Source organism: Ahaetulla prasina, chromosome 6 (assembly GCF_028640845.1).
Source record: "Ahaetulla prasina isolate Xishuangbanna chromosome 6, ASM2864084v1, whole genome shotgun sequence".
Taxonomy (NCBI): domain Eukaryota; kingdom Metazoa; phylum Chordata; class Lepidosauria; order Squamata; family Colubridae; genus Ahaetulla; species Ahaetulla prasina.
Window position 1 is genome coordinate 105424295 of NC_080544.1, and position 14403 is coordinate 105438697.

Genomic DNA, 14403 nt, shown 5'->3' on the forward strand with positions numbered 1-14403 from the left:
AGAGAAAAGCCAACATCAGAAACAGCTTATGTGTAATCATTTCTGTAATTTGGAAGGGTTTTTTTTTTTTTTTAAAAAGGCAGGGGGTAGGGCAGAAATGTTGGCTGCCTTATGCATATGGAAATGAGACTCTGGGACTGCATTCATGCAGCGTAATTACCTTGGCCTTTAATGAAGAACAGAGAGGTACAGAATTATTTTGTGAGGTTGAGAACTAGTTTGGTGTAGTGGTTAAAGGCGCTCGGCTAGAGACCAAGAATCCATGAGTTTTTGCCCTGCCTTAGGCCCAAAAGCTGGCTGGGTGACTTTGGGGCAGTTCCTCTTCTCTCTTGGCCCAACCTGCCATGCAGGAATGTTCTTGTAAATTATGAAAATAGGAACGGCAGCCTTACCAGGTAGACTCGACAGGAAACATGACCGGATAAGCTAATTCTACTTTATTGTAAAGCTTTTGTTTCTTTTATGTACACTGAGAGCATATGCACCAAGACAAATTCCTTGTGTGTCCAATCACACTTGGCCAATAAAAATTCTATTCTATTCTATTCTATTCTATTCTATTCTATTCTATTCTATTCTATTCTATTCTATTCTATTCTATTCTATTCTATTCTAAAATGGTATATAAGGCTTCCTGCCTAAGCAGGGGGTTGAACTAGAACAGGGTTCGCCAACCTTTCAGACCTCAGAGACCATTAAATTCATAATTTTAAATCCCGCAGACCACTAATATGATTTTTTTTAAAAAAAAGATGAATAGTATTTCATGCAACAGAAAAAAAATGCAAATCATTTTTCTGCGGACCACCAAAATTTTCTCACGGACCACCGGTTGGTGACCCCTGGACTAGAAGACGTCCAAGGTCCTTTCCCACTCAGTTATTCTGTTATTCTTTTACATTAACAGAATCTTCCAAATCTGAAAGTAACAATTCTTCCACTGTCTCTGAGCTTGGTTGTTTTCTTGCTGATGTTTCATTAGCCAAACTAAGTAACTTTTATCAGTGTGGATCTCCTATGTACTGTGCTACGATCAAGGAGCAGGACATTTTAGGAGCTAAGTGACAGGGATGGCGAATGGAATGGGGGTAGGGGTAGGGGTTAGGGTGGAGGTGGAGATGGAATGGAATGGAAAATAGAATGGAGTAGAGTAGGGTAGGGTAGGGTAGAATAGAATAGAATAGAATAGAATAGAATAGAATAGAATAGAATAAATTGGATGGAATGGAATGGAATAGAATAGAATAGAATAAATTGGATGGAAATGGAATGGAATGGAATGGAATAGAATAGAATAAATTGGATGGAATAGAATGGAATGGAATGGAATAGAATAGAATAGAATAGAATAGAATAAATTGGATGGAATAGAATAGAATAGAATAGAATAGAATAAATTGGATGGAATAGAATAGAATAGAATAGAATAGAATAGAATAGAATAGAATAGAATAGAAAATATGGAATGGAAGGAATGGAATGGAATAGAATAGAATAGAATAGAATAGAATAGAATAGAATAGAATAAATTGGATGGAATGGAATGGAATAGAATAGAATAGAATAAATTGGATGGAAATGGAATGGAATGGAATGGAATAGAATAGAATAAATTGGATGGAATAGAATGGAATGGAATGGAATGGAATAGAATAGAATAGAATAGAATAAATTGGATGGAATAGAATAGAATAGAATAGAATAGAATAGAATAGAATAGAATAAATTGGATGGAATAGAATAGAATAGAATAGAATAGAATAGAATAGAATAGAATAGAATAGAATAGAAAATATGGAATGGAAGGAATGGAATGGAATAGAATAGAATAGAATAGAATAGAATAGAATAGAATAGAATAGAATAGAATAGAATAGAATAGAATAGAATAAATTGGATGGAATGGAATGGAATAGAATAGAATAGAATAAATTGGATGGAAATGGAATGGAATGGAATGGAATAGAATAGAATAAATTGGATGGAATAGAATGGAATGGAATGGAATGGAATGGAATAGAATAGAATAGAATAGAATAGAATAGAATAGAATAGAATAGAATAGAATAGAATAGAATAGAATAAATTGGATGGAATAGAATAGAATAGAATAGAATAGAATAGAATAGAATAGAATAGAATAGAATAGAAAATATGGAATGGAAGGAATGGAATAGAATAGATGGAATGGAATGGAATAGAATAGAATAGAATAAATTGGATGGAAATGGAATGGAATGGAATAGAATAGAATAAATTGGATGGAATAGAATGGAATGGAATGGAATAGAATAGAATAGAATAGAATAGAATAGAATAGAATAGAATAGAATAGAATAGAATAGAATAGAATAGAATAGAATAAATTGGATGGAATGGAATGGAATGGAATGGAATAGAATAGAATAGAATAGAATAAATTGGATGGAATGGAATGGAATAGAATAGAATAGAATAAATTGGATGGAATAGAATGGAATGGAATAGAATAGAATAGAATAGAATAGAATAGAATAGAATAGAATAGAATAAATTGGATGGAATAGAATAGAATAGAATAAATTGGATGGAAATGGAATGGAATGGAATAGAATAGAATAGAATAAATTGGATGGAATAGAATGGAATGGAATGGAATGGAATGGAATAGAATAGAATAGAATAGAATAGAATAGAATAAATTGGATGGAATGGAATGGAATGGAATAGAATAGAATAGAATAGAATAGAATAGAATAGAATAGAATAGAATAGAATAGAATAGAATAGAATAGAATGGACCTTGGAGGTCTTCTAGTCCAACCCCTTGCTTAGGCAGGAAACCCTATACCATTTCAGACAATTGGTTGTCCAATCACTTCTTTAAAACTTCCAGTGTTGGAGAATCTTTTCCTTTTTTTGTTTCAAATGACCGTCATTCGAAATTCCAAATGCCTTTCCAAAATTCTACCGAAACTGGAGGGTTGTTTTTTTTTTTTTTTTTTTTAAAAACCAGATTGGACCACCATTTGTCTGGAATGATATCTTGAGCAGGGGGTGAGACTAGAAGACCTCCAAGGTCCCTTCCAACTCTGTTATTCTTAGTTATTCCTTCGTTATTCTTAATTTATTCTGTTACAAATTGTGTGAAAACCTAACTTCGGATACAAGCCCATATTCCAACCCCAAGTTTCTATCACCAACGTTTTTTTTGAACATTTACATGTTAATGTGTTCCACAGCAGCCTCTTGATCCCTGGTTGCTGAGAAGCGAACGTTGCCCTGTGGGCACTAAACATTCTCAGTCCCATTTGTTTATTAATATTATTGGATCGTGTTATTCATTAACACCTTTATTGACTTCCCAGCCTCAAGAAAACATTTTGCATTTAGAAGCAGTTAGCTGCTGGAATGGATATTTCTCCCCACCTCTTTTCTCGCCGAAGTTTTTCAGATTTTCCTTTGAGAAGGCAGCCGCACTTCAGAATGCAAGTGGCTGTTTTTTCCATCGCATCTCATTCCCAAACAAGGAAGTGGTTGGTGCTTTTCTTTGCACCAGTCAGTTGATAGGTGACTGGTGCAAAGTCACCTATCAATTTTCTCCTAGAAATTATTTCTCCTAGAAATACGAAGCTGTAAGCACCTAGCCTGATGATGACGAATGGGATTTCGTCGAAACATCACCAAGACACTTCCAATTTTACGCGGGAGAAAACCCGAATAACCAAAGACCTACATATATATATATGTATCTATCTATATATATATATATATATATATATATATATATATATATATATATATATATACGCACAAATACATACATACATACATACATACATACATACACACACACACATACATATTGCTCCTAGAAGCACGAAGCTGATAACACCAGCCTGAAGATGACGAATGAGACTTCGTCGAAACGTCGCCAAGACACTTCCAATTTTACGCGGGAGAAAACCCAAATAACCAAAGACCCACATACAAACACCTGTGAAAACCTCAGAAAACATATATACATATACATATACAACTTGCCTGCAGAAGTTGTAAATGCCCCAACACTGGAAATTTTTAAGAAGATGTTGGATAACCATCTGTCTGAGATGGTGTAGGGTTTCCTGCCTGGGCAGGGGGTTGGACTAGAAGTCCTCCAAGGTCCCTTCCAACTCTGTTGTTGTTATTATTATTATATACATATACATACATACATACATACATACATACATACATAGCTTCCAAGCCTGACTTAGGGACACTGGAAGGACCTGACTGAAGTTGCCTCTGTGCGTATCATTTTCTCTTTAGACTTCAAGCTAGACACGTTTGCTAATTGATATTACGCAGATTTTATTTTTCATTTTTGACCTGCTGGTAGGTTTGCAGCCCATCCACTGTGAAATGGGAATTGTTCCAAAGGTGTTTTTTTCCCAAAAAGCCAGTGGACTTTCTTGGTTTTTCCTGGAAGACGTTTCCCTACTCACCCAAGGAGCTTCTTTAGTTCAGAATGAAGGATGGGAGGATGGCAGGATTTATATTCCTTGCAGTCCCCTGGTCTTTAGCACTCTTTCTGAGGGTCGTTGAGGCCACTGGGAGGTTTATCTGCAAATTTATCTGAGGCGACAGATAAACATCCAAGTCAAGAACTACCTGTCATCCATATTAAGAATAAAGAATAACAGGTAGAGAACGAATTCCTCAAAGGAAGAGAAACAGTACGTTTCCCAGGATATCTAATTAATATAGGTTGAAGGATTTGCCCGCATAATAGCAAATTATCTCATCCATCATTACACCGAAAAATTTCCCAATAGTTTTCATTTGGAATGGAAAAATAAATGTCTTGTCTCCATTCCCACAACAAACTAAAGACTTAACTTGCCACTTATGAGCGAATTTGCCTATAGACGTCGACTTTGTATAGACAGGTCTAATGAAATATGGAACCCGTTTATACAAAATACAGCCCATTTAGACACACACACAAAAAAAAGAATGATAGTTATATAACTGTACTAGAAATAAATATATATGCACTTGAATAATATTTACATTAGTTAAGTAGAGAATTATAACTGTTGACTCTTATACGCCTTTTTTCTTTCTCTGGTATTTTTTTTTTTTTCATTTTTAAAGCACTTTTAAGTCTTTTTCTCGCTTTGAGAATATATGTATATTTATTACAGTCATAGCCGCCAACCGACAACCACAATTCAGTCCAAGATTCCCATTGCTAAGCAAGGCAGTCATTAAGGGAATGTTGCCCCATTTCATGACCTTTCTTGCCATGGTTGTTAAGTGAATCATTGCCGTTGTTTTAAGTTAGTAGCACGGTTGTTAAGTGAATCTGGCTTCCCCATTGACTTTGCACGTCAGACGGTCGCAAAAGGGGATCACATGACCCCGGGACACTGCAACCGTCATACATCCATGCCAGTTGCCAAGTGTCCAAGGGTGGATCATGTGACGTGGAGATGCTGCCATGGCATGTGTGAAAAAAATGGTCACAAGTCATTTTTTTTTCAATGCCCTTATAACGTTGAACGGTCACTAAATGAATGATTTTAAGTCAAAGACTAGCTGTAATTATCTTTGGGCTTTGTTCATTTCCTTTCTCCGTAAGGATTTTAAAAATCAATTTAAAAAATAAAATACCTTTTCAAAATAGTTCGAAAAAGGAACTCAGCAGCATTCCCGAAAATCGCCCATCCCTCATAACCCACCCTTAGCCCAGTGGTGGAATTCAATTTTTTTTTTACTGCCGGTTCTCTGGGCGTGGCTTGGTAGGCGTGGCAGGGGAAGGATACTGCAAAATCCCCATTCCCTCCCCACTCCTGGGGGAAGGATACTGCAAAATCTCCATTCCCTCCCCATTCCTGGGGGAAGGATACTGCAAAATCCCCATTCCCTCCCCACTCCTGGGGGAAGGATACTGCAAAATCCCCATTCCCTCCCCATTCCTGGGGAAGGATACTGCAAAATCCCCATTCCCTCCCCACTCCTGGGGGAAGGATACTGCAAAATCCCCATTCCCTCCCCATTCCTGGGGAAGGATACTGCAAAATCCCCATTCCCTCCCTACTCCTGGGGAAGGATACTGCAAAATCCCCATTCCCTCCCTACTCCTGGGGGAAGGATACCGCAAATCCTCCATTCCCACCCCCACTCCAGGGGAAGGATACTGCAAAATCCCCATTCCCTCCCCACTCCTGGGGGAAGGATACTGCAAAGTCTCCATTCTCCATAGTCTGGCGATGGGAGGTGCCACACTGGGTTATAACAGCGGATCTAGCCTATGGCCTGAGTTGAAAAATTTCTGAGGATCCGCCTCCCCGGTGACGTTCCTCAGTCTTTTTCAACTCAGCCTCAGCTATGGTCGATTAATTTTTAGCTCTAAAGTTTTAGAACTGAGCTATATTATTCCCTGGATATCTTTTTCTTATTTTTGGATTTTTGTTTTCTTTTCTTTCCCTTCGGGTGAATTTGTTTCTTTTGTCAGAGTGGGCCAGCCAGAGGTGGTATTTGCCGGTTCTCCGAACTACTCAAAAATTTCCTCTACCCGGTTCTGCAGAACCGGTCAGAGCCTGCTGAATAGCACCCCTGCCTCAACCCCTTATCTCAAGACTGTCCTGTTTTGGGTTGTTAACCCTCCCAATGCCGTTGTTTTTTTTCCCCCATTTTTGTACAGTGGGAAGAAGTCAGCGGTTATGATGAGGCCATGAACCCCATCCGGACGTATCAAGTGTGCAACGTCCGAGACGCTAACCAAAACAACTGGCTGCGCACCCAGTTTATTCAGCGCCACGACGTGCAGAGGGTTTACGTTGAGCTGAAGTTCACCGTGAGGGACTGCAACAGCATCCCTAACATCCCGGGATCTTGCAAAGAGACCTTCAATCTTTTTTATTATGAATCGGATAGTGACACGGCCTCTGCTTCTAGCCCTTTCTGGATGGAAAACCCTTACATCAAAGTGGATACAATCGCTCCGGACGAGAGCTTCTCGAAGCTGGAGTCTGGCCGGATGAATACCAAAGTACGCAGCTTTGGACCCCTTTCCAAAAACGGCTTCTATCTGGCCTTCCAAGATCTGGGAGCTTGCATGTCCCTCATCTCCGTCCGGACCTTCTACAAGAAATGTTCCAGCACTATTGCGGGTTTTGCTAACTTCCCGGAAACCTTGACCGGGGCAGAGCCAACCTCCTTGGTGATCGCTCCGGGAACCTGCATCCCCAACGCAGTGGAAGTATCGGTGCCTTTAAAACTTTACTGTAACGGAGATGGGGAATGGATGGTACCGGTGGGAGCGTGTACTTGTGCGTCTGGATATGAACCAGCCATGAAGGAGACACAGTGCCAAGGTAAGATGGGACCAGCTTTGGCGCTCTTTGGTTGGGTTATTGAGACTTGGTTACTGCCCTGAGATTGTCTAGGGAAATTCTCTAATTCTGGAGTTGGAAGGGACCTTTAAATGTCCTCTGATCTAACTCCCTGCTCTGTGTAGGATGCACTAGGCCAGTTTCTCAAACGTGGCCCCTTGAAGATGCATGAACTTCAGTTCCCAGAATTCCCCAGCCAGCTGCATTAGGCCATCTGTGACAGATGACTTTCCACCTTCTGTTTGAAAACTTCTATGACTATGACTATCATTAAGTGTTGTTCCTTAGGATTCTTGACGAATGTATCTTTTCTTTTTATGTACACTGAGAACATATGCACCAAAGACAAATTCCTTGTGTGTCCAATCACACTTGGCCAATAAAGAATTCTCTCCTCTCCTCTCCTCTCCTCTCCTCTCCTCTCCTCTCCTCTCCTCTCCTCTCCTCTCCTCTGTATCTTTACGATTTATATTGATTGTTTCCTAGTATGATTTGATTGCTTATTTGTACCTTTTGACTATCATTAAGTGCTGTGCCTTATGAATCTTGATGAACGTATCTTTTCTTTTTATGTACACTGAGAGCATATGCACCAGAGACAAATTACTTGTGTGTCCAATCACACTTGGCCAATAAAAAATTCTATTCTATTCTATTCAAAAAATTATTGATAAGGAGATTCATAACACTTGAAACAGGAAGGCCTATTTTTCAGTCTCCCCTCTTTCTTCTCTCCCTGTTGAATTTTAAAAAATAATTTGGTTATGATCCGCCCCGCTGCGAGCAAGTTCCACATTCCATCAACCCAGTATTACTGTGTACTGCATTATTATAAGCCGCTTCTGCGAATGGTAATAACTCCATCCAATGTTCTTGTTGATAATTGACATAACATCTAATGTATTGTTCCACCATGGCGTTCAATTTTTCAGCGGATCCGTTAGTCGATGGGTGGAAAGCTGAGCTAAGCCCATGGGATAACCCAATGAACCGCAGGAACTCCTTCCAGCGGGCTCTTTTAATTTGTATAATTTTTTTTATAGTCCTAGCCATGTTTCTCTTTGGCAGTTTATATGAATCCTGGGACAGCAGCGAGTTTTGATCAAGAGGCAGAGAAGGTTATGAGGGCTACCGGCTTCTGTAACGAGAAGCGTGGGTATTCACAACCAAGATTGTGATAAAATAATGACATACGCTCTGTGATATCATGATGCAATCTCTGCCTTTATGTACATGGACATGGACACAATATTTAAGTTACAGGTTCTTGGGCCCCGTCTTTCACCCCTTGAACAGCTATGAAACTACCAATAGAAGAGAATGTTTGTAGCTCAGAGTTGAAGTCAGAGGGTCCTTAGTGCTCTCTGAGCTTGGTGCTTTTTTTTTTTTTTGGCAGACGTTTCATTACCCAATATCCTCAGTGCACTGACGATGTTACCTAGTTTGGTAATGAAACGTCTGCAAGAAAACAGCCAAATTCAAGAGAGCACCAAGGACCTCATCTGTGAAAGTAGATTTAATCTGAGGTCTGCTTGTTTTAGAAAACACTTCTCTAAGCATGGAGAGATGTACTCCCAAGAACACGGCCTTTGTTGATTGCCAACATTTTAAAATATTTAAATATTATCTCAGCCGCTCTGAGGTAAGCATGTCTCAGCTCATCCCTAAAAGCTGTAAGAGTGTTGTGGCGCGCCAGCCCCAGTGGATTTGGCAACAGATTTGGACAGTGAGGAGGTTGGGGAGTAACATGGGCCAGTCCGGGAGTCTGGGGAAGGCTCTGACGAGGGCTCTGTGTTGGAGGCAGAGATGGGGCCAGGACTGTCTGACAGTTGTCAGCTGCCTTCGGAGTTGGACATCAATGGGGCAGAAGAATAACTGGATCCTGTTCCCACTGTATGCATGTGCAGAGCTGCCAGGAGAAGGGAACAGCTATGGAACAAGGGTCAACTCAGGAGTAAAGCCACAGGTGGACGGTGAATGGCCCCTCCCATAGGGAATAAAGAGGAGCAAAGGGGAGGGGGGTTTGCAGGAGGCAATTAGTTCATTTGGGTGAAGATCTGTTCCTGCACTCTTGCCAAGTATTGTCTGTTACAGTGTGGAGTCTGAAAGATATCGGCCTGACCTTATAAAGGTTGGTAATAGTGAACTATCTTGAAAGATTGTGGGAGAGGAAAGACTTTGCTGGAGGGGAATTCATTGTAAATTAAATAAAAGGGGTTTATCAGGATGAGGACTCTGCTTCATGCTGCTGGGGAAGCCTCGATCAGAACAAAGAGAGCCAGCAGAGCATTCTTTAAAGCTGTGTCTCCCTGCGCCTAGCGAGATCTGTGCATATCTGAATGCAATTTCTCTTTTCTACTCGGGCTTGATTCAGAAATGGTTCAAACAGAACCACAAGAATGACTGCCGTCGATGCTGACCTCTTCTAGCATGGAAGCCTGTTATGCCCCTGTGGTCTTGAATTGGTGGCAAGGCAAGATGCGGTTGTGTCTAGATTTAAAAAGAATGAAAAAAATATATCTGAGCCATCAGGGGCTCTCAAACAACTCTCTGGAGCAACTCTTAAGCGGGGTAAAAGCCACCTAAATTTAGCTCGAAGGAGGCGAACTCCAGCCTTCTCAAGACAGGTGGGTTGAGCTGTTGAATTCCTAGCCAGCTGGGCTGAAGGAGACAACACTGGCCCTGGGTGTTGTTGGCCATAAGTGGAGGGCAGAGCCATAACAGGAGGGCTGCTGGCTTTGCAGACATGCTATTTTTACAGCCCGTGGAGCTTCAGCCTTTTAAGGTGTCTAAAAGCCAAGCCATTGTTCAGTTCTTCATATGATCAAAGACGGTACCTTGAATTTGTTTTGGAAAGATGCCTGCCTTAACGATCAAGCTTTGAGGTTGGATTCTCTCAGCACGCAGGAAATGTCAGCTTGCAAACCATCAACACCCACACGCACCCCCGCTTGCTGTGAAAGATGATTTATTTATTTTTTTGCAATCTGGGCATGAGAGATTTTGGGGTGAGCAGGATCCGGTAGAGATCGTGGCTGATAGTTCGGCGATCCAGTAGTGATGATAGAGCAAAGCTCTGCCCACGTGCCCGGGTGTCATTACTTCCTGGTTTTAACCAGGAAGTAATGACCATGTGTTTTTTACCTTCTGCGCATGCACAGAAGGTTTTGCGCATGCCTAGAAGGCCTGCGCGCGCATGTGATGTGCGCACAAGCAAAGCAAGCTCGTGCACGGGGCGTGTGCACTTCTGAGCCGGTAAGGAAGGTAAGTAGATTTCACCACTATCCCCCCCAGCCTGGTTTGAGGGAGAGAGGTGTTCTATCCCCTTCTACCGAAGACTTTTGTCACCTAAGGTCTAGGAGAGGAGTCAGCAACCAGCGGCTCCAGAGCCACATGCGGCTCTTTCGTCCCCCTGTTGTGGTTCCCTGTTGGCTCCAACCCTGACCCTCCCCTCCCGGTCACTCCTCACCTGGCCTGAGAAGGTAAGGGTGATGGCAGGGGATGGAGACAAAGCTGGCTGAGGAACTCTGGGAGTTGAAGTCCACAAGTCTTAAAGTGGCCAAGGTTGGAGACCTCTGCTTTATCTGATGCTCATACAATCTTTTAAAATAACGGGTTTGCATTAAGGCTGCAGGTGAGATTAGAACAGAACCAGTTTGCAGGCTTAAAGACTGTCAAATCCGTTGTTTCTCCATACATAGCTTTTTACATTTCTGCATATCTTGTACTAATATGTGGAAACTTAGATTAACTTAGCTGATTAAGAACTGCTGATTTTTTAAATTTTTTTTTAAATTTATTATCAACTATACACAGGGGTGAAATTTACTTACTTTCGCTACCGGTTCGCAAATGTGAGTGCAGAGCCTTCTGAGCATGCACAGAGGGTCAAAAACAGGATGTGATGGTGTCCAGGCTGGTGGGAGGAGCCTCCTGCCACAGGTGGTACCGGTTTGTCCCAGCCAGATAGAACCGGCTGGATTTCACCATTGAATATACACACACACGCACATTTGCCTTTCTGCTTATATAGGGACATATGATGGGATACTATAATAAAAAATTTTGCAAAAAACCATAAGTGAATAGAAATTAATCAATATTACTATTTTTCACTGGTGAGACAGATGAAAATTTTGGCATCCGATAAATGCCTTGGATCTTTTCAAAAGTCTCCTTCCGTTTCCCTCCGCAGCATCTTACAGAAACGAATTCTATCTGTGAATAATACGTCTCCCTTTCCTAATCAATCTTTGTATTAGATAAGACTCTGTGGGTGTAAAAGTCCCGGGGACACTTGAAATTACAATATAGATTTCTGGAGCAAACCAGCATGGATTTTTATAGCACGCTTGCTCGTGGGAACAAAAGCGAGTTTTCAGGGTGCGATCGAGCTATTCGGTGCTTGGCGAACAATCAGAATATTTCAGATAATTTTCTATCCAACTTGCCTCTATGCGCTGGCTCAGCGGGCCATGACTGTGCTTTTATCCACCGAGCAGAATCGATAAAAACTAGAGGAAAAGCTGGGCACATCAGAATTTTCTTTCAAATGGCTCTCGTGTTTGGCCAACCTGAGTGTTACGTGTTGTATGAATTTAATAGATAGCAGCAATGGCAGATTCCAAGCAGAGTTGAGAGACACCTTGCCTGAAATCTTGGATATAATGTATAGCCATCGTGGTACATAACAGAGAGCCTTTACCTTCAGTGAATTTCTCTGGTTCCCTTGAGCCATGTTGGTGGACCCAGCTGAATCTGGTGGCAGGGAGTTCTACAGTTTAATTTTGCATTGCATGGTATAGCTTCTTTGCTTTATCCTGGATCATCCACCTTCCTTAGGTTATCCCAGTTTCTAGTTTACTTACTTTACTTTATTGTCATTGCACCTCGTACAATGAAATTAAATGCCACCTTCGGTGCACATTATAACTATAAAAAATAAAACACAAACACACATCCTTTGCATTCTGTGCAATTGAATTGAAAACCCCTGATATTGCATTAATATTGCACTATACAATATAATTCAATACTGTTGCTGCTTTGGGATAGAAGCTGTTTTTCAGCCTATTTGTCCTTGTCTTTATTGTCCTGTACCGTCTGCCAGATGGTAATAGTTCAAAAAAAAGGGGTGCCCAGGATGAGATGGATCTTTAAGAATGTTTTTCACTCTAAGTCCCAATCTTAAGGCAGCGGGAGCTATCAAGCTCTTCCAAAGAGGAGAGAGGGCAACCGATGATCCTCTGGGCAATGATGTTGACCCTCTGGAGTGCTGCCCTATCTGCCACTGTGCAATTGGCAAACCACACACAGGTACAGTAAGTTAAAATACTCTCTATGGTGCAGCGGTAGAAGGTCACCAGCAGTTTTTCATTCAGTTGTTTTTTTCCTGAGAAGTCTCAGGTAGTATAATCTTTGCTGGGCCCTTTTGATCAGGGCTGCAATGTGAGCGCCACAGGTCAGGTCCTCTTTTATGACAACACCCAGAAACTTAAAAATAGCTACTTGCTCCGCTCGGTTTCCATTGATAAGCAAGGCCTGGATGTCTGATCTATTCCTTCTATATTCCTTCTAGCACCATGATGGCGAACCTATGGCATGGAGCCATATCAGTGGGCACGTGAGCATTGCCCTAGCTCAGCTCCAGCGCGCATGTGTGCACCGGTCAGCTGATTTTTGGGCCTTCCGGGTCCACAGAAAGTCGGGAAACAGGCTGTTTCCAGCCTCCTGAGGGCCTCTTGAGGTGGGGGGGGGCGTTTTTGTCCTCCCCAGGCTCCAAGGAAGCCTCTGGACCCTGGGGAGGGCAAAAAACAGGCCTTTCGGTCCCACTGTGCCAAAAGCGTGGGGAGCGTGCGGTGGGTCACAGGCGCATGGGGGGCAGGGAGCATTAAATTATGGGTATAGGCATGCGATTCCCCCCCCCCATGCTCCCCCCACTTTTGGCACAGGACAGCAAAAAGGTTAGCCATCACTGTTCTAGCACAAAAAGGGAAAGTGGGAGGAATAATTTCTTAAATCGTCTCTCAAACTGATGATTTTTTTTTTTTTGAAGTGAGCGGTTGGTAGAACTGCCAAATCTTGGGATTTGTAGTCCATTTGAAAAGTCTCCATTTTGGAGCCGTCCGTTGGTTGCTTAACCCGGTTCATCCATCCTGGGTTGCTACTTTTGGCGGCTCCCTAGGTGGCTCAGCGGCTAAAACACTGAGCTTGTCGATCAGAAAGTCGGCGGTTCGAATCCCTAGTATAGGTTTCCTGTGCGAGCAGGGGGGTTGGACTAAATGACCTCCAAGGTCCCTTCCAACTCTGTTCCTGTTACCGTGGGCCACTTTTCTCGGCCAGAACAGGAGAGCTTCTTTCTCCCAACATGTGCTCGGATCTACTGGCACGCTCATTCAAACTTTGACAGACATGGACTTCCCCGTCAAGTTGAGGATTTAGCACTCAGGCAGGTTCTTGGCGCCTCTCCAAAACAAACCTTCATTTACTACCTTGCGCTCTGGGTAATTTTTTACAACAATAACATCCCCAGAAAAAAAGGGGGGAAAAAAAATGGAATGTACGTGTGTGTGTCTCCTTCTGCCTTTAGGCCTAGCGATCTTCCAATTGAGAATTTCATGTCCAGTAAATGAAAACAGATTTTTTTCCCCCCCAGGTCTTGAAGTTAGCCAGATTTCCTGTGCAGGGTTGTGATGAGGCTTTTTTGCAAATGTTCGGGTACTTCTTGAGTAAAGCTTGAGAGGGATATGGTTTTACTTTTATTTCATTTATTTTTCTCCCTTTTCTCTTTCTCTCTCTCTGTCTCCTAGCTGTCACCTAAAAAGCTCGTCTGCAGAAATGCAACTTGGCAAAGCTAACTTGGTTTTAGGTTTTTCATTCCGGCGGGAAGAAGGTTAGAGACGGTCCTTATTTACTATCCGTTTAATACAGCACAAATTTCTGCACAGCGTGGCAGGTTTTTGGTTTTTTTTTTACAAAATCCACAACCGTGCAAAAATTTAATCGGCCCCAACAATTTTTAGTAAGCATTTATCTCACT

At 41.8% G+C, this 14403-nt stretch overlaps 1 protein-coding gene across 2 annotated transcripts in view; it reads left to right on the plus strand.

Moving 5' to 3' along the window:
- The window catches only part of EPHB3 (EPH receptor B3), a 177975-nt gene that overhangs the window by 73785 nt on the left and 89787 nt on the right, over nucleotides 1-14403 (plus strand). For both annotated transcript variants that reach the window (XM_058187296.1, XM_058187297.1), the window contains exon 3: nucleotides 6674-7346. In XM_058187296.1, the coding sequence (XP_058043279.1) occupies nucleotides 6674-7346 (673 nt within the window). The remainder of the gene's footprint in view (nucleotides 1-6673; nucleotides 7347-14403) is intronic.